The sequence below is a fragment of the Coenobita brevimanus genome, chromosome 54 (assembly GCF_032717465.1).
Source record: "Coenobita brevimanus isolate Jiangsu-jjx chromosome 54, ASM3271746v2, whole genome shotgun sequence".
NCBI classification, from domain to species: Eukaryota; Metazoa; Arthropoda; class Malacostraca; order Decapoda; family Coenobitidae; genus Coenobita; species Coenobita brevimanus.
The window spans coordinates 5,269,703-5,297,571 of record NC_137007.1 but is presented as its reverse complement, the minus strand read 5'-3'; the positions used below and the strand labels follow the sequence as shown (position 1 = coordinate 5,297,571).

The 27,869-nt window shown below is 41.9% G+C and overlaps 1 protein-coding gene across 1 annotated transcript in view; it reads left to right on the top strand.

Annotated features, from left to right (window-relative positions):
• The window catches only part of LOC145400926 (uncharacterized), a 127,383-nt gene that overhangs the window by 38,128 nt on the left and 61,386 nt on the right, over positions 1-27,869 (top strand). The window contains exons 5-6 of the mRNA XM_080273287.1: positions 3,168-3,407; positions 7,795-7,835. Of these exons, the coding sequence (XP_080129413.1) occupies positions 3,168-3,407; positions 7,795-7,835 (281 nt within the window). The remainder of the gene's footprint in view (positions 1-3,167; positions 3,408-7,794; positions 7,836-27,869) is intronic.

Below are 27,869 nucleotides of genomic sequence, written 5' to 3'. Positions count from 1 at the left end.
GGATGATAGTTGGAGGGTTGAGAATGGTCATCCTTCTTTGGGACAGGCTGAATGAAAGCAAACTTCCAGCAAGAAGGAAAGGTACAAATTGAAAGACAAAGGCGAAAGAGTTTACCTATGCAGGGTGTAAGCACAGAAGCACAGTTCTTGAGGACAACAGGAGGGACTCCATCAGGGCCATATGCCTTGTTAGTTCTGAGGCCAGTGATGGCAGAAAATACATCAGCTGAAGAAATTTTAATGTCAGCCAAGAGGAAGTCACAGGGGGGAAGTGATGGAGGAACAGCACTAGAATCGTCTAAGGTGAAATTGTAAGAGAAAGTCTGATCGAAGAGATCTGCTTTATCAGTAGAAGAAATAGCTACAGAGCCGTCGGAGTAGAAAAGAGGAGGGAAGGATGATGAGGTAAAGTTGTTAGAAAAGTTTTTGGCATGGTGCCAGAAGGAGCGGGAAGAATTTGAGTTGGCGAGTTGAGAGCATTTAGTGCGGATGAAATTATTTTTAGCAGAGCGAAGAACAGACTTAGCACGATTCCAGGCAGAAACATAAAAAAGATGTGATTCAGGGATGGGTTGGCGCTGGTTCCTTTTATAGACCCTCTCCTTGTTGTGGACAGCATTAGAACAAGCTTGATTAAACCAACACTTTCTTGCATTAGTCAAAGGATATGAGAAAGGAATGTATGCTTCCATGCCCAAGAGAGTAACCTCTGTAATGCGCAAGCACACTCAGATGGCTTCTGACCATGGAAGCAATAATCATTCCAGGGAAAATTAAAGAAGTATTGCCTGAGGGCCTCCCAATCTGCAGCTCCAAAGTGCCACAGTCGCCGTTTCTTTGGAGGGTCCACAGGCTGTACCGGAGCGATAGGACAGGTTAAGGTAATAAGGCTGTGATTGGAGGAGCCCAACGGAGAATAAAGATTAACAGTGTAAGCAGAAGGATTAGTTGTAAGGAAGGGATCAAGTATGTTGGAGCTCTCTCCAAGGCAGTCAGGGATATGGGTAGGGTGCTGTACTAGCTGCTTTAGGTCATTAAGGATAGAAAAGATGTAGGCTTGTTCACCAGGTGGATCAGTGAAAGAAGAGGAGAGCCAAAGGTGGTGGTGAACATTGAAATCTCCTAGAATAGAGATTTTAGAGAAAGGAGAAATGGATGGAATGTGTTCCATCATAAAAGTTAGATAGTCGAAGAATTTTTGATAGTAGAATAAGGGGATAAGTAAACAACGCAGATATATTTAGTCAGAGAATGACAGGAAAGCCGAAGCCAGAGAGTAGAGATTTCAGAAGAATCAAGTTCAGGAAGATGAGAGCAAGATAAGTCTTTGCATACATATACACAACAGCCACCTTTGGCTTTGAAATGAGTATAGAGAAAGTAGGAGGATACAGAAAAGGGTTTGCTGTCAGTTGCCTCGTACAGGTGAGTCTCGGTTAGAAAGAGAAGGTGAGGTTTAGAAGAGGAGAGGTGATGTTCAACAGAGAGAAAGTTAGAGGAAAGGCTGCAAATGTTGCAGAAATGAAGAAGAAGAGTCAGACAGTGGTTCCAGGCTTACACCAGGCGCTTTCATTTTCCAAATATCTATCACTTGTTTACATTTTATGAGTCACTTTTCTAGAAGTTGATGAGTTTGTGAAAGTCATGGTAGGAGTTTCCCAGACATAAGCCAACGTGACACTCTGGGCACCAAGTTGTCACTTTCCATCATACTTGTTCACACCTGCTAGTGTTCATGCAGACATGGCACAAAATCTGCCTACTTTTTCCTGCTCGTGTTGCAGTTTTAAGCTAAAATGATGAACCAGGGACCACAAGCGTGAGCGGATGAATACGCAAAGTCTCGGGGCAGAACACTGGTAGCAACTTTTGAAATAGTCTGTCTATCTATTGCCAGATGTCATTATTCTGTAAGGGGTGGCCATTTGACTTTAAGCTATTTATTTTACAGGGAGGGGCACTAACCCTCCACCAACCCATTTGTTGACACGTAGGGATCATGTATGGTTTGGTTATATGGTTACCACCAAGCGTTGTAAATGGTTTCTTGGCTTACAGGAAACCATTTGACTTGTCACTCAATGTAAAGCTGCCTGTAAAGGAAAGAAAAGCATTAAGAAGTGACACGAAGGATGGTAGAAATAGGAAGAGAGGAGGGCAGACACAGAAAAAGATTAATAAAGCCTAAGGAAGAAGTAGGCAGCACTACATAATGTGAGTGGATGATGGTCGCCACCACCTGCCACCAAATAGAATTGTGAATATTAAAAGGAAGCCGCAGTATGTCAATAGGTCCTTTCAGAAGGAACGTCACGGTTAAGGGGTTAAAACTGATTGTGACTGCACTAAAGTTACAGACCTTGTAAATTCCTTGGTTTTTATGAGGTTAGAGGAAACTTGGTGTCATGTTTTTGTATGTATGTAGGAGAAATGTTATGAACCATAGGGGTTGAATATAACCTTTATTAACCCCTTATGGGTGGGCAACTTACCAATTATATGACCATGTGGGGCGGCATATTTTCAGAAAAATAAAGTACCAAGGAATAATCCTAAACGTGCATAAATCGATGAAAAATGGATGAAAAACGAAGGCAAGAGGTGTTATATGCGAGGTAATACATCTCTGCTGGCTGTGGGAGGAGGGGGGGAGGAGTGAGGGAGGAGGGCGGGCAAGCAGCGTATCACAAGGTACGCCAAGGGTGAGGCTAGCCAACTTTTCACTCATTTGCTTTTTCTTCACCACTGAAAACCATATTTATCATTTATGCATTCTTTACACTATTCATTGTCTTCAAAATCTTATGTTTTCTATTTGAACACTTATAACAGTAAACTTACGTATATTCTCTTTTACTTGTTTCAAGGCTTGGGAGAGTAGAGGGCAGGACAATAGGTGACAGAGATGCCTCATCACCCAGTTTCACTAAAAATTTAGGACTGAAAATGGCTGGATGTTACGTAACGTCGCCCGCCTGCTAGGAGTTAACACCACTGATTGGGGCCTTTCCTCTTGCGAATAAAATTGTGTTGTTGCAGCATGAAGAAGAAAAAATTGCCATGGGCTGAAGAAGTTAAACACCTGAACACACACCTGTGACATGCACTGATTTGAATGATGTATTAAAAATAATGTATTAATAAATTTTCAGATTGAGTCCAGCCAGACAATGGGAGGCATGGTGGCTGGCCACACGGAGGTGGTGGAACTGAGCAGTTCAGAGACCACGATGCATATTACCACAGACATTCTGCCACCAGAGGGTCTCAGCATTACCCAGCTCTTCCCTCCCATGCCACAGACAGATCCTCTTGCCACAGACCCACCTGCACCCTCTACCTCAGCTCCCACTCACACAAAGGTCATGATGGCAGATCTTATGGAAGAATCAAAGTTCAGTTCTAAGGTAAAGTGTACTTTAGTAAGGTGTATATAATATCATTAGAATTTATTGTACAGTATATGCATGCTAAATCATTAGAATTTATTATACGGTATATGTGTACTGAGAAAGAATTTAAAAATCGTTGGAGTTTTCACATTGGATACTAAGAATAATGGTAAATAGATGTTTGATAAATCTTTTATGACTGATGAGCTGGTAAACTTCCCCCCAAATATTTTAGTCTACAGCCCATCAGGCAAGAATATTCCTTGCCAGTCAGAATAAGTTTGAAATATCAAGAGTTCTGATATGTGAGTGTTGCATAATATTTTGCATAATAATTTCATGGTAGGTTGGGGCACTCATCATCCTTTCACTCAATGTGGTGCTGCTCTCAGGTGACTGCCCTTTCCTTCCTTCCTCTTCTGCTTTTCTTTACTTCATTCTTTCCTCTTCCATCTGTCTGTTGGTGACTCTACACTGAATGATAAGTGGTTTCCTGTACACCAGGACACCACTCACTACAGTGGGTGGTAACATGGTGCCTCATGGTGTAGTGGGTAATTAAGGCACTCCAGTCAGAGTGAGCCTGAGCAGGTTTATATATAGGGGGTGGTTGGGGTTTGTTGCTCACGTAATGCCACATAGGGATGCGTGAGGCTGGTCACTTTCATCTTAAATGTCAGGACCAACTTGCCTAGCCCCGGGCTTCAACGCTTCTCATGGGGTAACACAGGATTAGATGATGTTTGAAAGGTGATGAAATAATTTCTGTTTTCGTAACATTTCATGAGTATATACAGTACATAGTACAGGCATACCCCGATATTTAATGCCTCGATATCTGAATACTTGCTAAATTGAACAAAAGATATTGGGGAACATTTTCACTATCAGAAGACTTGATTTGCTAGTCCAAACACTTCACCTCTCTCTAGGTTAGAAATGAGTGCGTCATAACACAGATGTGGTGGTTTACGCAGTTCTCCAGGTCCTCCCTCTATCCTCTCTTCTTCCCCTGTCCCTCCTTCATCCCAGCAATGGGGGCTTCTGTCCAGGCACAAAGAAAAACAATTCCACGGCCAAATTTGCCCCTGGAAATTGGTTACATTGATAAAATTGTGTACCATCATCTTCGCTGGTGTTTATGCTATAAGTTAAGCTAATAGGAACACACAAAACTGATGAGTAAAAGTACAGAAATTCAGTGAGAATAAACTCGTACAAGTGTAATTATAGCTTCAAATACCTTCTCAACATCCCAGCCCAAAATTTTGCCCACAACATGCAAGAGCAAAGTATATGTCTAGGTGCAAAATTTCTTGAGCTTTCATGTTGTGTTTTTGGGATTTCAGTACACCCGGTAAAGTTTTTGAGTAAATCACCAAAAACTTAAAAAAAAAAAAAGAAATCGCTGATTTTGGCGAGGGATGGAGGAGGGGCGGGGGGGGAGGATGGGGAGAGACAAGGGGGAGATGGAGTGTGTGTGTGTGTGTGTGTGTGTGTGTGTGTGTGTGTGTGTGTGTGTGCGTGTGTGTGCGTGAGAGAGAGAGAGAGAGGGTGAGAGTGAGAGAGTAGGTGAGAGAGGGTAAGTTAGAGAATGAGTGAGTGGGTGAGAGAATGAGGGAGTGACATGGAGTGGGGTGGGGGGTTAGTAGGGGCAGATTGGCTTTCTTGTCTCCTTCCCTGTCTCCCCACCCTCCCTCACTTCTGCTGGTCTCCCTCCTTGTCCCTCTGACCTCCCTCACCCCCACTGGTTTCCCTCCCCACCCTCCCCCACCCCTGCTTGTCTCCCTCCCTGTCCCTCTGCCCTCCCCTGCCCCTGCGTAATTCGCTGCCTGCCTGGCCGTCAGTTGCCCTCCCATTGCTTTACCTTCCTGCATGTGGTGTTTGCTCTCATTTTTTAGCAGTAATATTGTTTATGAGGATAATAACTTACCTGTGATGTTTCTGTGTCAGTCTCTGTTGATTGAGTAAGGTATGTGGGAGTTTGAGTTTGGACCTGGAATGCATTTGTGGCTTTTCTTCAGTATCCGAAGGGGAAAATTGCTTCAATATCCAGTTATCGTCCGACTGAAAACCGATCCTACACAACACCGTTAGGTATCGGGGTATCCCTGTATAGCATTTGACCCAGTAAAGAAATTTGCTGTTTATTGAGTCATGGATCCATTGTTTTATCAGATACCTGTGGATATTGATCATATATTTTGCATTTTGTAATTTTTTGAGTTTACTGTATGTAAATGATCAGCTGTCACTAAGGCTTTAGTACTGTAATGTTGTGTGTGAGAAAAAAAGAAATTTGATGTTTATCAAGTTTTGGATTAATTTTTTGCTACATTGATACTGATCATATATTTTCCTTTGTCTGTTTAACATATACTGTATATGAACAGCCAGTTATCCCTAAAATTTACTCTTTCTGTTCTCTCAGAAATTTAATGTTTACCAAATCCCTTGGATTCATTGTGTGCCATAGCTAATGTTCATATAATTTCTATAGCCACTCTTTTAGATACAGTATACTGTATATGAATGATTGTATGGTATTAAATAGGAGGATTGTATGGTACTAAAGCAAACTCAGCCTAGTAGGAGGAGATCACCTGTTTGAGGGCTTTGTGTAGGACAGCAGAGGGTTGAACTGATGTGCCTGCATCCATACTTACCTCAGGATACTAAAGCTTGAACCAGGGTGGAGAACAGGGCAGGTCTAGAAGACCGTCGTGGGGTAATGGGGGGGTGATGGTCGAACATATGATAAGCAGGATGGGACTGCACCCTTTTGTTATGCTTATGGTGAGTCTGTACCACTAGGGGGAGAAGGTAGGGGAGGAATCCTCCTGCATTCCGAAGAAGGGCCCAGGGTAGACCAGTGCCTCAAGATTTGCGAGATGTATGACCATGCTTCAACAACTGGGAGGTTGGGGGGGATAGATCCTTTTGTGTGTGTGTTTGTGTGTGTCAGACTCTGGACATAGGTGTCACAGTCTGTTACCAAGGCCCAGTAGTCCTTCTCCATCCATACACCTCCTCATGTCACCACTTCAGTGCTAACACCCACCGTCCATATTGAATACATGCTAGGGCTGTCTCATACAGGACTAGTGTATTGGTATTAGTGGGGATATTTCTACGACATGTCGGTGTGTCTTGCCACGTTGCAAGGCACCAGCCTTACATGAGGATGGAGTAGTTCAAGAAGACTTGGCTACCCCTGAAGGCTGGGATATTGAAAGAGGAGACTGGCATAGCAGGGACATGAGGATGTACATACACCATCCCTGAATGCCAGCATGAAGACAGCTGAGATGACCCACGCTACTGTGACACAGCGCGAATGCACAGACCCCTCAAGCATGCAGTGGTTCAAACAAACAAACAAAAAATAAATAAATAAAAAACAGAGGTCACTGGAAATCACGGGCAGGAAGGGGCTTCCCAAACTAGGGGGGCAGAAAAAGAGGCAGGAAGGAAGAAAAACAAGGAGAGGAAAGAAGAGCTAGGAGGACATGTAGGCCTGGAGACAACACCAAGAAAAGGACACCCAAAGGCAGGAAAAGATATCTCTCGGTGGCCCCTGGAAGAATCGCTATTCATCATGGAAGTAGTAAGTCTTTCATCGCATGTCCTTGCAGAAAGGGCTAAAAAGAGAAATCCAGAAGCTGTCTGCTCTGGCTTGTTGGCCTCAAGATGGCGTTCAGCTAATGCATGGATGTAAACACTTTACAGTAACAATGCTTGGGGAAGGCAGCCCTATGATATCAGGAGTTTCACTCTTTCTAGCAGAAGCTAGAAAGACAATGATGATTCATCAGTATCTTCTCTGCTGGGTGGGTCATGTCAATTGAAGTCACGGGAGTTGCATGGCAAGAGTATCAGTTACCAGGGTGCTACCTTCTAACTGGAATTGTATATTCATATGTTGGCCCATAATTAAGAATTATCTAGAATGGGCAGGCAGATATGACCCATAGATTCTGAGGAACCTCTGTAGCCAGTATCCATATCAGAGCCACTTTCAGTGCATGAAAGCCTTGTATAAAATTTCTCAGAGCTAAATGGAAAAGCTGCAGAATTATTTTCAAGATAGACCTATTAGAAATTTAGAATGTTTAAATTTAACTTGGGTTTTAAAAGCTGTTCTTGTATACAGAACACATTACATACAGCAATCCCCAGAATATATGAATGGTAATTTTGATGAAGAGAGGGAAAGATAAAGATCATATTCATTATAATCCTTACATTGCAGAGTATTATATATTTACTTACATGAGCTGGGATCTAGTAGTGAAAATCCTGTTCAGTTTAGTTCCAGTGATCCAATTCATCAATTTTCTAGAAACTATGCAGTCCAGCTCCATTGGCAACAATTATTTTGACTGTAGTTGGGTTCAGTAAGATTATTCCATTAGAACTGGTTTTAGTAATCCAGTCTTGTAAGTTAGGACAATTTCCTCCCCCCCCCCCCACTTATTCAGATGAGTCTCACTACATTAAAGTAGTCCAATCCCAGCTGTAGTATGTATAGTCATCCTCCAAGTTGCTCAGATCCAACTCGGATTTGACTTGTGTGGCAACGTAAACCTTGACCCCAATCCAACCGATGTGAATTTTGGCCCAACTTACACAGGATGAATTTAGTATATGTATATATAAATACCGGTATGTGTATATATATATATATATATATATATATATATACATACATACATACAGTTACCTCTCAACTCTCTTGTATTTTGTTTTTCTCTTGGAAGGAACAATAACTGCAGGCTCACAGCCTTTGGTTCCTTCTTCCTCGCATAAAAAAGAAAAGAAAAACTAACGAGTTTTAAAAACGCGTTTTCATTTTAACACGAGCAAATATTTAAGGAGATATGTTTAACTAACAAGGGTTTCTCGATTTAACTCGACTTTACACGTACGTGATGGTTTCAGATTAGCGCACGCGCCTTGGACAGTCCCAAGCTGATAGACCGTGTGTGGCAGTTTATGCATAAATACAATTTTTTATTTGTCTGTTGCTTAAACTGGTTTTATTCGAACTATAATATTCAGAAATGAAGTTTGGCCCCATTCTGAGCAATTTGCCTCATTTTCGGACAAAATTTGGCCAGGAAAGTGATGGTAGATCTAAATTGTTACGACTTGATGCTGCAGAACAGAAAGAAGAAAACCACTCAGACCAAGATAGAGCAGTTCTTTATGAAGAAGAAAGAAAACTTAAGAGAGGTATCTTCATCACCAGTAGCACGGGAGTCAGAGGAAGAGGAAGGACAGCAGAGCGAGGAGGGACAACAAATTTAGGGTGGGGAGCAGCGGGAGGTGGGGTAGAGGGGTAAGGAGGGACAGCAGCAGATGATGAGTGATTCATAGATGAAGTGAGGCTGTGTTATTGTTTGTGACCTACTTACTGTAATGAAAATGTTGCCTTTACTTTAGTGTTTTTATGACCTACTAATGCATTAATAATGTTGAGGAACTTTCACAATGCCGTGAATGAAGCAGAATTGAAAGAGAATCCACATAAAAAACGAAAACAGTATGTATATGAGGAGATGTAAACAACGCTTCGGCCCAACTATGGCACAAATGTTGTTTATTTCTCCCCAGATATACTGTTTTTGTTTTTTACTTGGATTTTCCTTCAAATTAACATTGTTGCTTTTAAGCTTAGAGTAGCATAACTCCCCAAATGGGTAGACTTTCCCAGAGTTCAGGAACGTCTATCTATCTATCTATCTATAGCCCGACGCCCTAATCCCGCAAAGGGTGGCCGCAGACAAAACGCCTCCAAGTCACTCTGTCACCCACCATTTGACTCCCCTCCCCCCAACTCGCCCCCCCCTCCCTCATATACCTCTCAACTCCATCCCTCCACCTCATCCTCGGTCTACCCCTCCCTCTCCCTCCCTCCACCTCACCTACATACACCCTCTTAGTCAGTCTTTCATTCTCCATTCTCTCCACATGTCCAAACCACCTCAGTGTATTTCTCCTAATCTTTTCAACCACATCCACAACTACCCCACAACGTTCCTTCACTTCTTCATTCGTCAACCTGTCCCTCCACGTTACTCCACATGCTCCTCTCAAGTAACTCATTTCCACTGCTCTCACACTTGACTTGTTCCCCTCTTGCAAGGTCCACGCCTCGCTTCCATACGTCAGGGTAGGGATCACAATACCATCATGCAGTGACTTCTTAACTTCCATACTCACCTCCCTATTTCTCATCACTGCTTTCAGTGTACCAACAACCTTTCTTCCCTGCTGTACCCTTTCACGTACTTCATCCCCGAAAGTTCCATCCTTACTCATCACACTACCCAAGTACTTGAATGCACTCACATTCTCCATATCCTCACCATCCAACCTCACTGCACACTCTGTGACTTCATTCCTCTCAAACACCATAACTTTACTTTTGTTTACATTAACTTTCAGCTTCCTCCTCCTACACACTGTCCCAAATTCATTCACCAAACCTTGCAACTCCCATTCATCTTCACTCAACAATACTGTATCATCAGCAAACAGCAACACCGGAAGCTTCCAAATCTCACCCTCATTCATTAGGGCCACCCCCACATCCACTGCCCTACCTTGCACCTCCTTTACAATCCCATCCATATATATATTAAACAGCCATGGAGACATCACACAACCCTGTTTCAGTCCCACATTGAGATCAAAGAACTCACTCAGCTCACCATCCACTCGCACCGTAGCGAGTTCAGGAACGTTCAGGAACGTAACCCTCAATATTACCATTGTTTCTTATGGGAAAATTATGTTTAAAAAACATGTTTTTATCTAACGCGGCCTCTCCAGGAACCTAACCCTCGTGTTATTGAGAGGTTACTGTGTATATATATATATATATACAGTACTCGTCAAAAGTATTCAGCGTTGTCCGCCGGGCATGCAATACTTATGGCCCAAAAAGAATCACCCATTTTTGGGGGTAAGAATTGAGCCACAAATTTGAGCTCCGAGCATGACGTCACGGTAGCCTGAGGCCTTCCGACGCGCTGGTTGGTTCCCGCCTTAGTCGCCCACGGGCTGCCTGAGAGAGAGGAACTCCACCGAGTGTCCCTCTCAAATTGCGCCATTTTTTACCGAGTCCCGCAGTGTTTTGGCCTTCAAAACTTTGTTATGGCACCTACCCGTGAACTATCAAGTGAAATCATATCCCAGATCATTGCTCTAAAGGAGGCAGGCCATCAGACAAAGGAAATTAGTGAATTGGTTGGTGTGGCACGATTGACAGTGTGTCGCTGGTGTGCGCGGTTTCGAGAGGAAAACAGTGGTGAAGTTCCCACAAAGAAACCGAGGTCTGGTAGGCCTAGGAAAACTTCCCCAAGGTCTGGTAATGTTTTAAAACGTGCAGTGGAGTTTAATCCTTGTGTGAGGGCAAGGAAAATTAAGGAGAGCAACCCGGAAGTGTTTGGTGAGGTGTCTGTGAGAACAGTGTCTCGTAGGGTGCATGAGCTTGGTTACACAAGTCATAGGCCTGTGAAAAAGCCTTTTCTCACCAAGAGCCAGAGAATTCATAGGCTTGCCTTTGCTAATAAATATCTAAACTGGGGTGAGGAGCAATGGTTGTCAGTGTTGTGATCTGATGAGGCAACGTTTAGTGTTACCTGTAACAGAGGAGCATGTGTGTATCGACGCAAAGGTAGTGACCCACTTGACCCACGGTATGTAGAAAGCACAGTTAAACATCCTGATTCACTCATGGTATGGGGTCGTTTCTCTGGGAAGGGTTTGGGGAAGCTTGTTGTACTTCCCAAGAACCTCAGAGTGAATCAGGATGTTTACTTGGAGCTTCTGTGTGATCATTTACCAGACTCCTTCGAGCTAACAGGTGCACGAGTGTTTCAGCAGGACGGTGCACCTGCTCACAAGGCCAAATCGGTCACCAATTGGCTTCGTGACTGCGAGGTATCATTCATGACAGACTGGCCAGGAAATAGCCCAGACCTCAACCCGATTGAAAACCTCTGGTACCTCGTAAAGAAGAGTCTCCAAGGGAAGGACGTGAGCTCTCTGCCTAAGCTGGAAGCCGCCATTCGTGACTCCTGGGACAAAATACCCCTCCAGCACCTCAGGAGTCTCGCCCTTTCACTTTCAAGACGCCTCAGGTCCGTGAAGAAACGTAAAGGCTACCCTACGAAGCACTAAAGGTAAATAAAATGCATTATATATACAGTATGTTTTTTCAATGTTGAAAGGTTTGTTTCTCAGGAGGGACGCAGGGCACTCCATACTTCTGACGAGCACTGTCTACTGTATATATATATATATATATATATGTATACACACACACACACACACACACACACACACACAGACATACATACATACAGCACTTCAAATTTGGCATGCAGTGACATAGGGCCCCATCCCTCAATGCATTTTGCCAAGCCCATTGCAGTTCCTGCTTGCGTGTCTCTCTCTCTCCATAGTAGTCGTAGCCTTGCTATCTGTTGCATGCATCCTGAGCCCTGGCTATCCCCCCTCCCTGTTTTTTTTCTCCCCAGTGTCTTATATTGTGTGCCCTTGTGGCATAGACTGGGTGGGTTGGTCATGCAGCATGTGAGTTTTTACCATACGAACAATAAAGGGATCCTGAGACATCTGGATAACCATGAGGAAGCAGTAGATGTTGCACATGCATTTAAGGTAAATGAATGGATGGTGTGCACTTTAAGGAAGTATTATGAGAAAATGAGCTTGCATGTACAGGATATTTAAGAACTTAGTAAGGGATCATGTGGTAATTAGGTGTGAGAAAATCTTGATAATATTTATGTATGTGGGCAGCATATGGCTAATTTTCCCATCGATTTGCATCAGTTGTGTCGGAAGGTCAAAGAAATGTATGCAAAAGTGGTGTGAGCGATGCAGATATAGCCAGTGTGGGAGTTCCCTGCCAACAAGGACAGTTAGACTGATCTGTCAAGTGGCATGGGCTGCACAATTGTCAGTTGCATGGTGACGCATCCTCTGCTGATGCCAAAGCCACAACTGTCACTCTTATTGTGTTGAAGTAAGTGAAAGAGGAAGCTGGCCACAAAATAGCCCAGTTATTTTAATATGGACAAACTGGACTCTCTTGGTAATGTCTGCCTTTACCTTTATAAAATAGGAAGAAAGGCAGATTCAGACTTCCAGACGAGCAAGAGCATGTCACCATCTCATGCAAGTGGCAAGTGCAAGCTCTTACTGTTTGTTGTTGTTGACAGGTTTGCCTGTCTTTAGTCACTTGCGAGTGTGGGCCTGGAGCTGAAGGGCATTGAGTGTGGTCACATTTCATAGAAGTGGGCACTAGTCAAGTTAGTAACTCATTGGTTTGACAGTGTGTCTATACCTAAAGCTGAAGAGGTCTTTAGAAAAAAATTATTTTTCAAGGTTGCACTTGGTATGGACATTTGCCTGGGAAGTCCTGTATGCCTAGTCAGTTGTCATCCAACAGTAGAAGTGCAAGTTTTTACCACCAAACGCAACCTCCAGAATTTGGCCCTTTGGATCAAGAAACTATTTCAGTGGATAAAGAGCTGTTCTTCAAGACCACCTATGAATAAATGCAAGAGGACACTGAGCCAAAGGGCCTTGAAAAGGAGCATTGGGGTGGAGTAGAGGTAAACTTTTTGAGCATTCAGCTTAAAAGAAGACAGACAGCACTGGTGCAGACATTGAAATTTTTTTTAAGCATAAGGCCTGGACCCACCAGCTACATGGAGAGATGTCATCATGAAAATGACTTTATAGGGGTAGTGAAAATTCTTGGCACATGTTTAACCAGGTCAGTTGCTGACACCGCTTCTCAGCACTTTGTTGGTCACAATGGAGGCAGTGCACTTCATACCTGGGGAAGGATTTGCATCCTTTATTCAGGAAGGATGTTCATGACCAGTTGGATATGGGATAATAAGAGGTGTCAATGAGCTCATCGAGGAAATGAAGGAAGAGGAAGAACTTCAAAACACTGAGGAAGCTCCAGTTGCAGCAGCAGAGCCAGAGGGCCTGCGGTCTCAGAAGGCATTGAGCGGCCTCTTACAAATCCATGATGATCCCATAGACAAAGTGCCTAACAGAAATGACACGGCAGTGTACAAAGAATTAGGTGCGGGGATAGAAAGAATGTCTTACACACAATGAAGCAAGATCATTACTAGTGGCTGAACAGCTGGCCCCAGTGACCTGTCACAGCCTATCTCCTGCCACTGCCACAACCAGCTCCTCACTCCTTTCCCCCAACAAGTCTTGGGACCACCCACCCAATGCTGCACAGGACACCTCAGACAGTGATGTGAATGGGTTTGAATGACTTCCTGCTACCTCCACTTAGTGGCATAGGAGTTGGAGGTTATTCCCAGCTTCAACTTTTCGATCTAGGATCACCTTCCCCCCCACCCCCCTCAAACACCGGGCCAACATTGTTGTCTGTTGAGGTGAGTACCATAATGTATTGCTTTATATCTCTCCTAATGTTAGTTTCTTACAACTGTTCTACCACTGAATAGTACAGTATGTCTTTGCAAAGCATATTAGTCCTGTTTGGTCACACAAGGGTTTTATGGGAAAGTAGAAGTCAAACTGGTGATGAGGTTAGCATATTAGTCGTTATTTAATGAGTTTCAGTTGCATGTCGTGCATAAATCCGAATTGTATGGAACCATTGGTTACCACTTTAACTGTGAAGCTCAAAGGATGACTATTCATTCATTTATTTACAACATGTTTACTTTGGGGGATGCAAGAGGTAAAAGGAAACGTTATCTTTAGAGTAGCAGGTTTAATCATTGGATGAATAACAGCTGATTGAATTTGGTATTGTTTCTATATTTGATCATAGCTATCCATCACTGTATTGCCATATAACTCCTCTAGTTCAAAAGTCTATCCTAAAAACATTGAGAGTTAGCCAGCAAGCAACTGTATGGAAGGGAGAAGAAGACCGGGCAGATCTGGGAGGGAGTGGTGCCATGTGCTCAAGGAGGGAGGTGCATTGTAGTGGCCCAAAATGCCACATTTGGCCATTTGGGGGCCTGAGATGAGTGTCATGGAGCTTTTTACTTGCATTATTAAAGTGTTTTTGACCTTACCAACAGCTGTGCTTATTATGCATTAAACATACTGTGGAAATGCACTTTATGGGTATGCTGACTGTAGATGGTTTGTAAGGTTAATTCATCACTTATGAGGAAAATAGGGGAAGTGAATCATTTGAACAGAGAAATAAACAAGAGTGGGTGAGAATCTGCACAAACTGTCATGTCACACCTCATTTCATGATTGATTGCATAAACATTCTGACACTGCACCTTACCTCATGGTTCAGTTATAAACAGTGGCATTGTACCCCACCTCAGTGTTGATTGTCTTAACAAAGTGGCACTGAACCTTGTCTCATGGTTGAATGAGTAAGCAAAGCATTGTTGTACCACACTTCATGGTTGAATGGGTGATTTTTTACCTCCACACAGGGAATTCAGACTGCAGATACATGAAATAATGGGATGGATTGTATAAAATAGTTGCAAATACTCTATGGAATTGAGTGCAGATGAGTTTTGTTATGAAGTTCATATTGCAGGGGAATAAGTAGTTTCTTACAGTAGGTAAGGAGTACCGGTAAACAAAAAAGTAAAATTAATAAAAGGAAATACAAGCAAAGTAAGCAAGAAGTAAGTAAAATGATGGTGATGTGGGCAGAAACCTGCACTCTGCCACAACCATTGGGAAACTCGATTCCCGATACCCCCCAAAATGCATCTCTTTGAACAAACTTGAGATATTAAAAGCAGTCTTATATACTGTAATTCTGTGTGTGTGTGTGTGTGTGTGTGTGTGTGTGTGTGTGTGTGTGTGTGTGTGTGTGGTCAAAACTGGAAATATGATTTTGATTTAACTTGGTAGTACTGTATATACTTTTTCTTGTTGTTGTTGTTGTTGTTGTTGTTTTGTTTTTCTTCTCAACCATGAGCAAACAACACCAGTGCCCTCGCTGCAGTAGGTCTGTAGCAAAAAGTGCACATGCACTGAAGTGTGCCTACTGCAGCGAGTGGGTTCATTTAGCTTTTGAAAATATGGATGCAAGCTACTATCCATTTATGAAGAAGAGTCACCAGCTGAGCTTTCACTCACTGTGTAGCCAATGTGTTGCACCAGTGGATGAGGCCTTGGCTGGTGGAGGAAGTAGCGTAACCAAGAAGGAGTTTGAAGATGGAGTTATTGGGCTGATCTTTCAAGCAATTAGAGACATTTCAAACAGATTGGAGGCACTAGAGACCAAGGTCTCATCACCCATGGCTGTCACACAAGATCAGGGTAAGTCATTTGCGGATGCTGTTTGCCGGTCTCTCGTGGGGGGAGGGAAGGATCTGCCCGGGGTCATGATTGAGATCAGTGCTCATGGCCAGAAAAAAGCCATTCATAGTCAGCATGTACTGATTGTGAAACCAAAGAGTGGTGCTGATGCTCTGGCAGATCAAATGGGAACAGAAGACATCAGAGGTGTACTTGACTCGGTACCGGATGAGAGCTGCCTTAAGACCAAGGCTGGTGGGCTGGTAATGAAGTTTCCATCAGCTGAGGCTAAAGTTGAAGCAACTGGGGTGCTGAGTGATCATTTTGGCTCTGAAGGCATTTTATGCATATCAGAGTCAAAGAAAATGTTGCCAAAAATGACTGTGACTGGCCTTTCCTCTTCCTTGGGCAACTGACATCATCCCATACATTCTGAGGAAAAAACAATAAAATTAAGATGCTCGTTGATCGAGGTTGTACCCTCAACCTTCTCTTCACAAGAACAAGGGATGACGCCAAAACTGCTGTCTTGAAGATGTCACCAGAGGTGAGATCCTCCATTGTAGAACAGGCCAATTATATCTATGTGGATCTTATATGATGCTGTATTTTTGACAGATTCTGGGTTACACAGTGTCATCACTGTCAGTGCTTTGGTCGTACATCTGAGAGATGTTCTAGAAAAATTAATGAACCTAAATGTGTCTTTTGTGCTGGAGCCCATAAATCTAAGGATTGTAGTAACAGAAATTCTCCCAAATGCATCAGTTGCTCCTCCTTAAGGCATCAAGATGCTAATTCAAATTCACAGTCGGTTGCCCATTTTGCATCAAGTAAAGACTGTCCAATTATGATTTCTCATAGGAATAGATTGATTGAAAACTCCAATTTTGTCCATTCAAAAAACTGACTACGTCCCTCTTGAACCAGTTAAGGATGGTTCTTTTAAATATTCGTTCTCTCCGTAATAAGATAAACTATATTAATGAAACTCTAAATCAGCACGAGCTTGACATTTTGTGTTTCACTGAAAGTTTGTTGTGTGTCTGATATCGATATTATTCGTAATGCTTTGTTTAAGACACATTCTATTATAAGTATTTCCAGGCCTGCTGCTGACTATCCGGGAGGAGGCTTAGCGCTAATCTACTCGGCAGCACTTGCAAACATTTCTCTCATTGACCCAGACCTGGCCCCATCTTCATTTGAATTTATCTATCTATCTATCTATCTATTGCCAGACGCCTCAATCCCATTTGGGGTGGCCACAAACAAATCGCCTCCAAGTAGCCCTGTCCCCCACCATTTCACTGCCCTGCTCCCAACTCACACCCCCCTCTCTCATATACCTCTCCACCCTATCCCTCCATCTCATCCTTGGCCTCCCCCTCCCTCTTCCCCCCCTCCACCTCACTCACATACACTCTCTTTGTCAGTCTTTCACCCTCCATCCTCTTCACATGGCCAAACCACCTCAGTATGTTCCTCATAACACTTCCTATCACATCCACACCACAACGCTCCTTTATACCTTCATTCGTCAGCGTGTCTCTCCATGTAACTCCACAGGCTCCTCTTAAATAACTCATTTCCACTGCTCTCACTCTTGACTTGTGTCCTTCCAACAACGTCCAAGCTTCACTTCCGTACGTTAGAGTTGGTATCACAATACTGTCATGTAGTAACTTTTTCACTTCCATGCTCACTTCCCTGTTTCTTATCACTGCTTTCAAAGAACCAGCAACCTTTCTTCCCTGCTGTACCCTTTCAAGCACTTCACCCTCCAAACCTCCATCCTTACTCATCACACTGCCCAAGTACTTAAACGTACTCACATTTTCCAATTCCTCACCATCCAACCTCGCTGTACATTCACTGACTTCATCTCTCTCAGAGACCATCACTTTACTCTTCCCTACATTCACCTTTAGATTCCGTTTCTTACACACTCCCAAACTCATCCATCAAGCCGTGCAGCTCCCCTTCGTCTTCACTCAACAACACAGTGTCATCTGCAAACAACAGTACAGGGAGTTTCCAAACACTATTGGGCCACTCCAGCATCCACTACCTTACCTTGTACCTCTTTTATTACCCCATCCATGTATAGATTGAACAACCATGGAGATGTGACACATCCCTGTTTCACCCCAACTTTCAAAGAGAAAAATTCACTTAGTTCACCATCCACACGCACTGCAGCCTTCGCACCATCGTACATACTCTTCACAGCATTCAACAACTTCCCATCTACTCCATATATTCTTAACACTTTCCACAATCCTTGTCTATCCACCCTGTCATATGCTTTCTCCAAATCCATGAAAGCTGCATACAACTTCTTTCCCTTCTTTAGAAATTTTTCCACTAAAGATCTAAGAATGAATATCTGATATACACAACCTCTTCCCTTCCTAAAGCCTCCCTGTTCCTCTCCAACTAATTTCTGTGTTCTTTCTCTAACTCTGTTAATAAGTATCCTACCACACACTTTTCCTATTATATTAAGAAGACAATGCCCCGATGATTACCACACACTTCTTTTTCCTCTTTTCCTTTGTACAAGGGAATAATTATACCTGACTTTCAATCCTCCGGGACTCTACCTTCCTCCCAGGCCAATCTGCACATCTTCCACATCCATTCTACTACTACTATCTCTCCCCCATGCTTCAGCATTTCACCACACACTCCATCAATTCCTGGGGCTTTCCCCGATTTAACTTTCTTCATTGCTTCCACAACTTCTATCCTACTGATTTCTTCCTGTTTTCTCACCTCCCTCCTTCTCCCAGCCATTCCCCAGCCACTTATACTCGCATTACTTCCATCCTCTATGTTCAACAATTCCTTTAAGTGTTCTCTCCATCTGCCCACTTTATCTCCCTTCTCCACTAGTAATCTACCATTTTTATCTTTCACTCCCCTGCTAACTTCACTTCCACCCTGTCTTACTCTTTTCACCTCTTTCCAGAACATTTTCTTACAGTCCCTCCACTTTACACTCAAATTCCTTCCAAATTCCTCATCCGCTCTCTTCTTACTCTCTCATACTAATCTTTTCACCTCTCTCGTTCTTTCTACATATAACTCTCTCTTCCGCCTCTCAACTTCTTCCATGCCGCTATTTCTCATCCATTCATTGTATGCTTTCTTCTTTTGTGCCACAGCCTGTCTCACCTCTTCAGTCCACCACGCTGTTCCTTGCACCCCCCTCCGTCTTCTCTTCCTTCCACACACCACATCACATGCTGCACATATTTCTTCTGTAAGTATCCTACACACACCTTCCACGTCTCCCATCTGCTCCAGTTCATATTTGCCCAATCGTTCCTCCACTTCTCTCTTATATTCTGCCTTTTTCTCATCCTCTTGTAACCTTTCCACTCTCCTTGCAACTACTCCTTCCTCTCGTCTTTCCCTTCTTCTATTCCTCCATCTTACTTGAATTCTAATTCTGGCCACCACCAAGTAGTGGTCAGAAAGTCCACTCCCCCAGCCTCTATAAGCTCTGCATCCATTACACATCTTCGCATCCTTTCATCCACACACACATAATCAATCATTGCCTTCCTTTCATTCAGGTCACCACCCACCCTTCTCATCACTCGCCACGTATACCTGTGGATCATTTGATGCCTGGAGAGGGTATTGGCTATCACCAACCCCCTCCCAGCACAAATGTCCACTAATGCACTCCCATTCTCATCTATCTCAGCAGGCACACCCCACTCACCAACTATTCCATCCACCTTCACATTCCCAACTTTACCATTCATATCACCGATCAAAAACACTCTCATTCCTTCCAAACTTTTCCATGCACACTTCTACATTTGTCCAGAACTCTTTTCTCACTCTTCTAGCACGGTCTTGTGTTGGTGCATACACACACACACAATCGCCCACATTTGTATTCCAACTTTCAACTTTACCCACACAATCCTTGACCCAACTGATCCATACTGTCTTAGGCTCTTCTTCCATCTTTTACTCACAACTATACATACAGTACAAGTCCCATTATTCGGCATCTATGGGACCAGGATGATGCCGAGAAATTAGATTTGCTGAATAATCAAAAACCTACCCACTCAGTACCTTAAATATATTGGTGAAAACTGTCATCACCACTTATGGTATTACAACTGCGTTTGGAGAGAGTACTGTATACTGTACAATACTGCAATCAATACAGTACTATACCTGAATATGAAATATATATATATATATATATATATATATATATATATATATATAAATTAGTGAACATATACAAGGGTAATGACACAGTAGGCCTACAAGTCAGATAACTTCCCGGATGGCCGAAATGATACGGAATATCACCTACCAGCTCAGTACATCATTTGTATTGGTGAACTCATCACTACTTATATTATTACAAATATGTTTGGAGTGAGTACTGTATACAGTACTTTTTCCAAACAAAATAAAATAGTCGGAAAATTGCATAAAATAAAGTAAAGGGATCTGAATTGGTAAGGTCTTTCTGATGAAAGTTATAACTTACATTTAGCACTCACTCTTTTGTTCATTTTTTTTGTTTACATGTGAAAGGAGAGTACTGATGGAAACAGTAATGTATTCCATGAACCCCTTAATAACCTCCGACATTGAACAACCCTTTACAGTACCGATGTCGAGTAAGTGAGCTATGGAAAAGCTGTGAACAATTATGGGAATGGAACGAAGGTCACTGGTATTTACACGACTCTACCCTACGATTCCAAGCAGTCGGGGTCAGTTAATCTCAGATGTCTTCGCCCATTTGGTAAATGCACCGTAACTTTATCAATTCTCCAGTCAATCATAGCGAATCATAGCATGGGTTTAGGAAGCTAAATAACACATTTCTTGGTGCACCAGACGATTATCTTCACATCTTCTAAGAAAATGGAAGAAATTAAATCCCTCTCTGAGTACGTAAAGTTCTTCCATTCTTCTGAAATCAATTTATTTTTCTTAAAGATGTGAAGATAATCGTCTGGCTCACCTAGCAATGTGTTATTTAGCTTCCTAAACCCATGCTATGATTCGCTATGAGTCATGGAAAGATTGATAAAGTTACGGTGTATTTACCAAATGGGCGAAAACATCTGAGATAACCGACCGCCTAACTGCTTGGAATCGTAGCATAGTCATGCAAAGATACCAGTGACCTTCGTTCCCTCCCCATAATTGTTCAGTTTTCTTTATAGCTCACACTAACTTAACATCACTGACATCGGTACTGTAAAAGGTTGTTCAGTGCCAAAGGTTATTAAGGGGTTAATGGGATATATTACTGTTTGCATCAATGCTCTCTCTTTCACGTTAAGCACAAAAACAAACAAAAGAATGAGCACTAAATGTACGTTTAACTTTCATCAGAGAAACCTTAGTAATTCATGTTCCTCCAGTTTATTTTTAAGTATTTTTCTGACTTTAGGTTAGGTTAGGTTTGGTTAAATTATTAGGTACAGTTAAACTCGGTTAGGTTAGGTTCAGTTAAACAGGACAGTCCCTTCCATCATTATGCTGAGGAATAAAAATACTAGAGCTGTCACAGCCTTACAGCTAAAAACAACGGGGAAACTGATTTAACAAGCACCATTTATTTATGGGTAATGCATTACAGTGTCAGTGGTTCATGGGCTACTCAGTTACCGGTAAGTGTAATTTTCAGGAAGGCATCAAGAAGGAAAGAATTTCAAGAATTAGCGTGGGGGCTTGGAACATAACCCTCGCTAATTTGGTGGGGGTGGTTACTGTAGTGTATGATACTGTGCAGTATTGTAATCATTACAGTACTATACCTGAATCTGAATAAAAATATAGAAATTAGTGAACATACAGAAGTGTAATGATACATTAGGCCTACAAGCCACAGATAACACTTCCTAGACTGCCAAGATGATTCCGGACATCTGCCGAACAATCAATGATTTTCGTAAATGGGACTATTTCTCAAAACTGCCGAAATGTCGGATCTACCGAACAATCAGCTGCCGAATAATAGGACTTTTACTGTACTCCTTCCTTTGCCCTCTCATTGTCACCTACTCCTGCACATATACTCCATCCATACTCCCATTCTCTCACACTTTCTCCTCTCCATTTTGTTTCAGTTATTCCACATACATCCACTTTATGGAAGTATCAGAATAGCATTAGAATTGCAATTGTCTATCAACCAGGTCATCGGGCACAGATTGAGGTTTTATGGAGGAGTTTGGGCGGTTTCTTGAAGTGTTTTCTCTTAAATCTGGAGGACTTCTTGTTTGTGGTGATTTCAGTTATTGGGTTGAGAGTCCAGAGTCTCATGTGAGTTATCCAACTCATGTCTCAGGACACGTCCTTGACTGGATCCTGTCCCCAGTTGGTTGCAGGCATGTATCAGATGTGGAGGTTGACTCGTTGACCCCCTCATCTCTGATCATGCTCTGATTACTCTTAGTTTTGATGTCCCAAAATCCCCTTGATATAAAAAGGTCATTAGGTTCAGAAATTACAGGAATGTTGACTGCCAGTTGATGTGTCTTGAAATCAATCAGCATTTAAACTACATTGATTCTTCAAATCTTCTATCTGTCCATCTATTGCCAGACGCCATAATCCCATAAGGGGTTGCCATTGACTTTGAGTTACTTGTTTTATAGGGAGGAGCACTAACCCTCCACCAACTCACTTGTTGACATGTAGGGAGCACATATGGTTTGGTTATATGGTTACCACCCAGTTTTGTAAATGGTTTCTTGGCTTGCAGGAAACCATTTGGTTTGTCACTCAATGTAAAGCCACCTGAAAAGGAAAGAAAAGCAATAAGAAGTGACAGGAAAGATGGGAGAAATAGGAAGAGAGGAGGGCAGACACAGAAAAAGAATGATAAAGGCTAAGGAAGAAGTAAGCAGCACTACATCGTTTCTTCTGATAAATTGGTTGATATTTATAACAATGAGCTTAGGTCAATTTTTGACCATCATTTTCCTGAGGTAGTAAAGACAATCACCTGTACGTGATAATTCTCCATAGTATGGTCCTCCCATTAATTCTTTGCGTAGACAACGAAGAAAGGCAGAACGTGAGTGGCGCTTGCAGCTGACCTAAGTAACTCGTTTGCGTTATATTTTCACGAGAAGAGCAGTCGTTCACACTGTAAAAGCCCAAAAGGCTAAGTATTATCAAAATAAAGTTGATTCATGTAGTGGTGATAAAAGAAAACTGTCTGCAGTTGTGAACAATTTTGTTGGTTGGAGGAATGTAATTGCTAAACCAACTTCTGTATCTGATGCCCAATTGGCCTCTGATTTTGCATCATTTTATAAGTAAGATATCTTGCATAAGAAGTGATTTAGATAACAGTTCTCTTAGTGAAGCGTACTCAAGTTGACTTCCAACCACAGTGCACTTGGGATCATTTGCTTTCAACATTTCATCCTCTGGATGTAAACGAAGTCAAATGTTACATCAGAGAACTTAATAAAACATTTTGCCCACTCAATCTGTGTAACATATCACAACTGCCTGATGTGTATGAGCACGCTGCAGAATTAATCAGCAACATAATAAATAGATGCTTCTTAGAAAGTAATTTTGTGCGGTCTGAGAAACGTTCTTTGCTTAGGCCCCTAATTAAGAAACCTGGCCTTGATGTCGACAGCATGACAAATTATCGTCCTGTCTCTAACCTGTCTTTCTTATCCAAGATTATTGAGTGGGCCATACTCGATCAACTCTTACCACTATTGGAACACAACAGAGTTGTTCCTGTTGTTCAATCAGCATAAAGAGACTGCACTAACAAGGATTCCTGGTGACTTGGTGTCAAACACTTATAGTTGGATGTCCTCTCTCCTAGTTCTATTGGATCTGTCTGCAGCTTTTGATACAGTAGATCATAAACTATTGTTGGGTGATCTGTATTTTTATGGCATTCGTGATAGTGCTATTTTGCTCCTTAAGTCGTATCTGTTGGACAAATCTGAGAGAGTGGTCGTTGATTACGCAAGCTCAGATTCTGCTCCCCTTCTATTCGGAGTCCCTCAAGGATCAGTTTTGGGTCCAATTCTATTTACTATCTACACAAGTAGTTTATTGTCTTTACTTGATACTCATGATGTTTCCTATAATTTTTATGCTGACGACACCCAGCTCTATGTTAAGATGTCAGATGTCAACGATACTAAGACAAAGCTTGAATCTCTAATGTCTGATATTAAGATTTGGATGGCTAAGAGGAAACTTAAGCTGAATGATCATCATCATCAGAGGAAACAGAAGGAGTGATGACACTGATAATGCCCTGGCTTTGAACATAGGCATGTCACAGCTTCATCCAGTCAGTTCTGTTCGAAATCTGGGTGTTTATTTTAATTCAGAGTTAAATTACAAAGAACATATTAATCAGGTTGTCATAGAGTGTAACTTGCGTATCAGAAATCTGTACTCTGTGAGAAAATTCCTGAATAGACGGTGTCTCTTAACATTGGTCCATGCAGTGGTCTTGTCTCGTGTTGAATATTGTAATTCACTGTGGGTTGGTCTTCCAAATAATATACTAACAATAGTTCAGTCTGTGTTGAACAGGGCAGCACAGCTTATCTTTGGTCTTCCCCTGAGAACTTTTACTACCCCATTCCCGATTGAGTTGCATTGGTTACCAGTAAAGGCTAGAATTGAATTTAAACTATGTCTTATTAAGGCTAGAATTGAATTTAAACTGTCTTATTAAGGCTAGAATTGAATTTAAACTGTGTCTTATTACATTCAGGGTTTTTAAGTTTGGCGAACCGAAGTATCTGGCTGAATTGTTAAAACTCCCATCGGCACACCTGGGTGTGATGTTACGCGGTGAAGATGACTGCTTGCGTCTTAATGAGCCTGGAACCGTTCACCAGTAATCTTTCTCTGATCGTTCTTTTGTATATAGAGCCCCTAGATTATATAACAGATTGCCACTGTCCATAAGACAACTCTTTTCTGTTGAATTCTCTAAGAGACTGCTGAAAGCCTTTCTTTTTTCAAAATGCTATGACCCAGAGAGAGGTACTCTGACGGATGATTATAGGGTTTAATTATTGATGTAGCTTGTATTATATATGAGAGATGTCACAATTCTTGTAATTGTAAAAATAATGTATGTGTGTTGAGCGCTAGTGAATTCCCAAAGGAAGAACTGGTGCTTTTGAGAAACTAAAGACCAGATTATTATTATTATTAGTAGTAGTAGTAGTAGTAGTAGTAGTAATGGATGGAACTGGGTCACTGATGGGCCCATTTCAGTTTCATGTCAATTGAAAATTTTTAAAAGGGTGTTTTGGTGCCTAATGATTCTCCCCGTTGGTGTGGCCTTACATTAAGCGGAGAATGTGGCAGGGCCTTTCCGTGGAGTTTCATGTAATTCCGCAGGAACAAGTGCTGAGAAGCTTTTGCTCCTGCATCGAGACATAAATCATTGGTTTAAAGCAAAGCGAAATGAGGTTCAGAAACGGCTCTCATTTGGGCAAGTGCTAAGCAGCTTAACCCCTACACCGCAGGGATGTTTTTGTGCTCCTTGCGCATCCCACGAGGATATTCGCGCTCTGACTGACTTTTTATAAATATTTGCCAAAAATCAGTTATTAGTCCTAGAATATTATAATTACATATGCATATGGCACATATCTTCAGCTTTCTCCTGGGATGTTTGTTGACCCTTTGTCGGCTACCATAGGACTTGTGGAGACTTCTGAAGTTGGGTAACCAAGTCCCCACTTTACACTTCCCGACACCCCATAATATGATTACCACAGCCTGATATTATCACTAGAAACACTATTCTATGATTTCCAAGTATCCGGTAGTTTGAAATCCATACACCAAAAAAAAAACCACTGTGAAAGCAATGAAAATTACGAGCGCATACGAGCTTCCCACTTGCGCTTGTTCCCCACTGGTATTCTGTCATTTATTATTCATGAACACACTCACACTTTATATTCCTATTACTTTATTACACATATATATATATATATATATATATATATATACAGTATTTATCCATAAGTTACCTTCAGTAATAGTAGTTTATTTTGATTCCAGGCATTAACTTTCTCGTTCAGTAAACTAGCGTAGAGAGCAAAGCTTTCACTGTTATTACTCCAATTATTTGTACTCATATTCTTATATTAGTAATTATTTACATTTTATTTTATTTACACTATGTTATACACTGTCACTTCCAGTAACTAAAGGCTCCTTTCCCTTGGAGCCAGGATGAACTTGGGACACTGAAGCACTCGTAGTTTATCACCATTTCCTCCACTGGCTCATCACACGATTCACCAGAATGATTGTAGTCACTGTCCATCATTATCATGAATAAATTAGCCACCACGCTTCACAGCAGAGTTACTTAGTCCTTTACCCCTTCCCACATGAGGTTTAGTAATTGGTAGAGGTCACAGGGCCCTCTAGAAGCGGCGGAAATGGAGGGGTGCGAGTGCTACGTGCTGTCATCTCAAGAGACAACACTGAACTGAATGACAAGGCGGATATGGGGTTGCCAAGGGTTGACAACGTCAGCGAGGTGACAGCTGCTAATTTATATGCTGTGAAATGATTGGCAGGAAATTAGGTAGTTCCAGGTGAATGTAAATATCACTTAGGCTTCTCCCTTCCATTCTTATATATATTTTTATTATGCGATCAGGTCATACAGCATATCTCAAGGGGAAATAAACAAGGAAAATCAACGAACGAGTGCACGTGGGGTGTTGCCAGGTGATAATTAGCCAATTTCAGGTGTATGGCACTATCAATTACCTTTTTTCTTTTTTTTATATATTATTTTGTATGAGAATAAGGCATAGGGCTTATTCCAATGGATGAAATGAGTGGAAAAATCCAGGCAAGATTTGCCTAGCGCGGCGCAGCTGGGGCAGGCGGGAGGAGAGGATAATGGAGGGGAGGTAGGGAGGGGAGTCAAGAACGGGGAGAAATGGCTAAATTGTCAACAATAGATGGGAGTACAGATGACAGTAGCAGCACTGACTATTGTTAGACACTGGCAGTACTGACAGATGATACAAGCATCCACTTCAAAGCCCGGGCGAATTCAAAATAACACATAATCGCAGAAGTGACACCCCGCAGTATGATCCTTTGCACCCGAGCATCACGAAAGTGCCTCCCCACGGTTAAGGGGTTAATAGGCCATGAGGCATTTTTGTAATAAAAGTGGTTAAAAAGTACTGGTACTTTCATGAAAAGAGAAAAGGGTGTAAAGAACATGGTTTCATTTAAATTTTTAATAGAAGATACTTCAGTTTGATCTAGTCTGTTGCCACCATGCAACAAAGTCCTCACTGGATTGTGCATTTTTATGTAGGTTTCTAGGCCGCTTCTGTGACTGATGTTTTATTTTATTTCTTGATGTATTTAATGTAGATTTTGATAACAAAAGTTATTTTTTTTGCACACTTTCATATTTGAGAGTCATCAAATAAAGTTAGATAACATGCAACTTGAATTGTATTCTGTATATTACATTGTTATCTAGTACAGTACTATATGCAGTTAAGTACATATAAGGCTTGACTTTGCAACATCATGGTGGCCACTTATACTCTGAATGTGGCTGAATTTTTAAGTAAATCAGTTTGTGGGTGAAATGACCACAGTTTTTGGGCAGATTGATTCCTAAGTGCGAGCAAATAAATTGTAAATGTGGATGAATAGATTTGTAGTCTAACTGACTGTAAACTTGCTAAATGAGTGCAAACAACAGAAAAGGATGGAGTAGTTTGCCTAGGCAAAGTATTGGCATGGAAGCACAGTTCTGGAGGACAACAGGCAGGACCCCTTCGAGACTGTAGGGATTATTAGTACAGTATTGTGGACAGGGAGAGCTGAATGTATAACCCCTGAATAAGCATCACTAATAGACTTGGGGAAATAAGAGAAGGGAAGTGACGGAGGAACAGCTTTTGAAGAAATTTTAATAAATATCATGGGCAAGTCAGAAGGGAAGAGATGGAGGAACAGCATGGGAATCATTCATAATAGATTTTGAGGCACACGTGTGAGTAAAGAACTCACCCTTATTAGAGGAAGAAATAGCAATAGAGCCACTAGAGTGAAAAGAGAGGAAAGAGAAAAATTGTGAAGTTATACTGA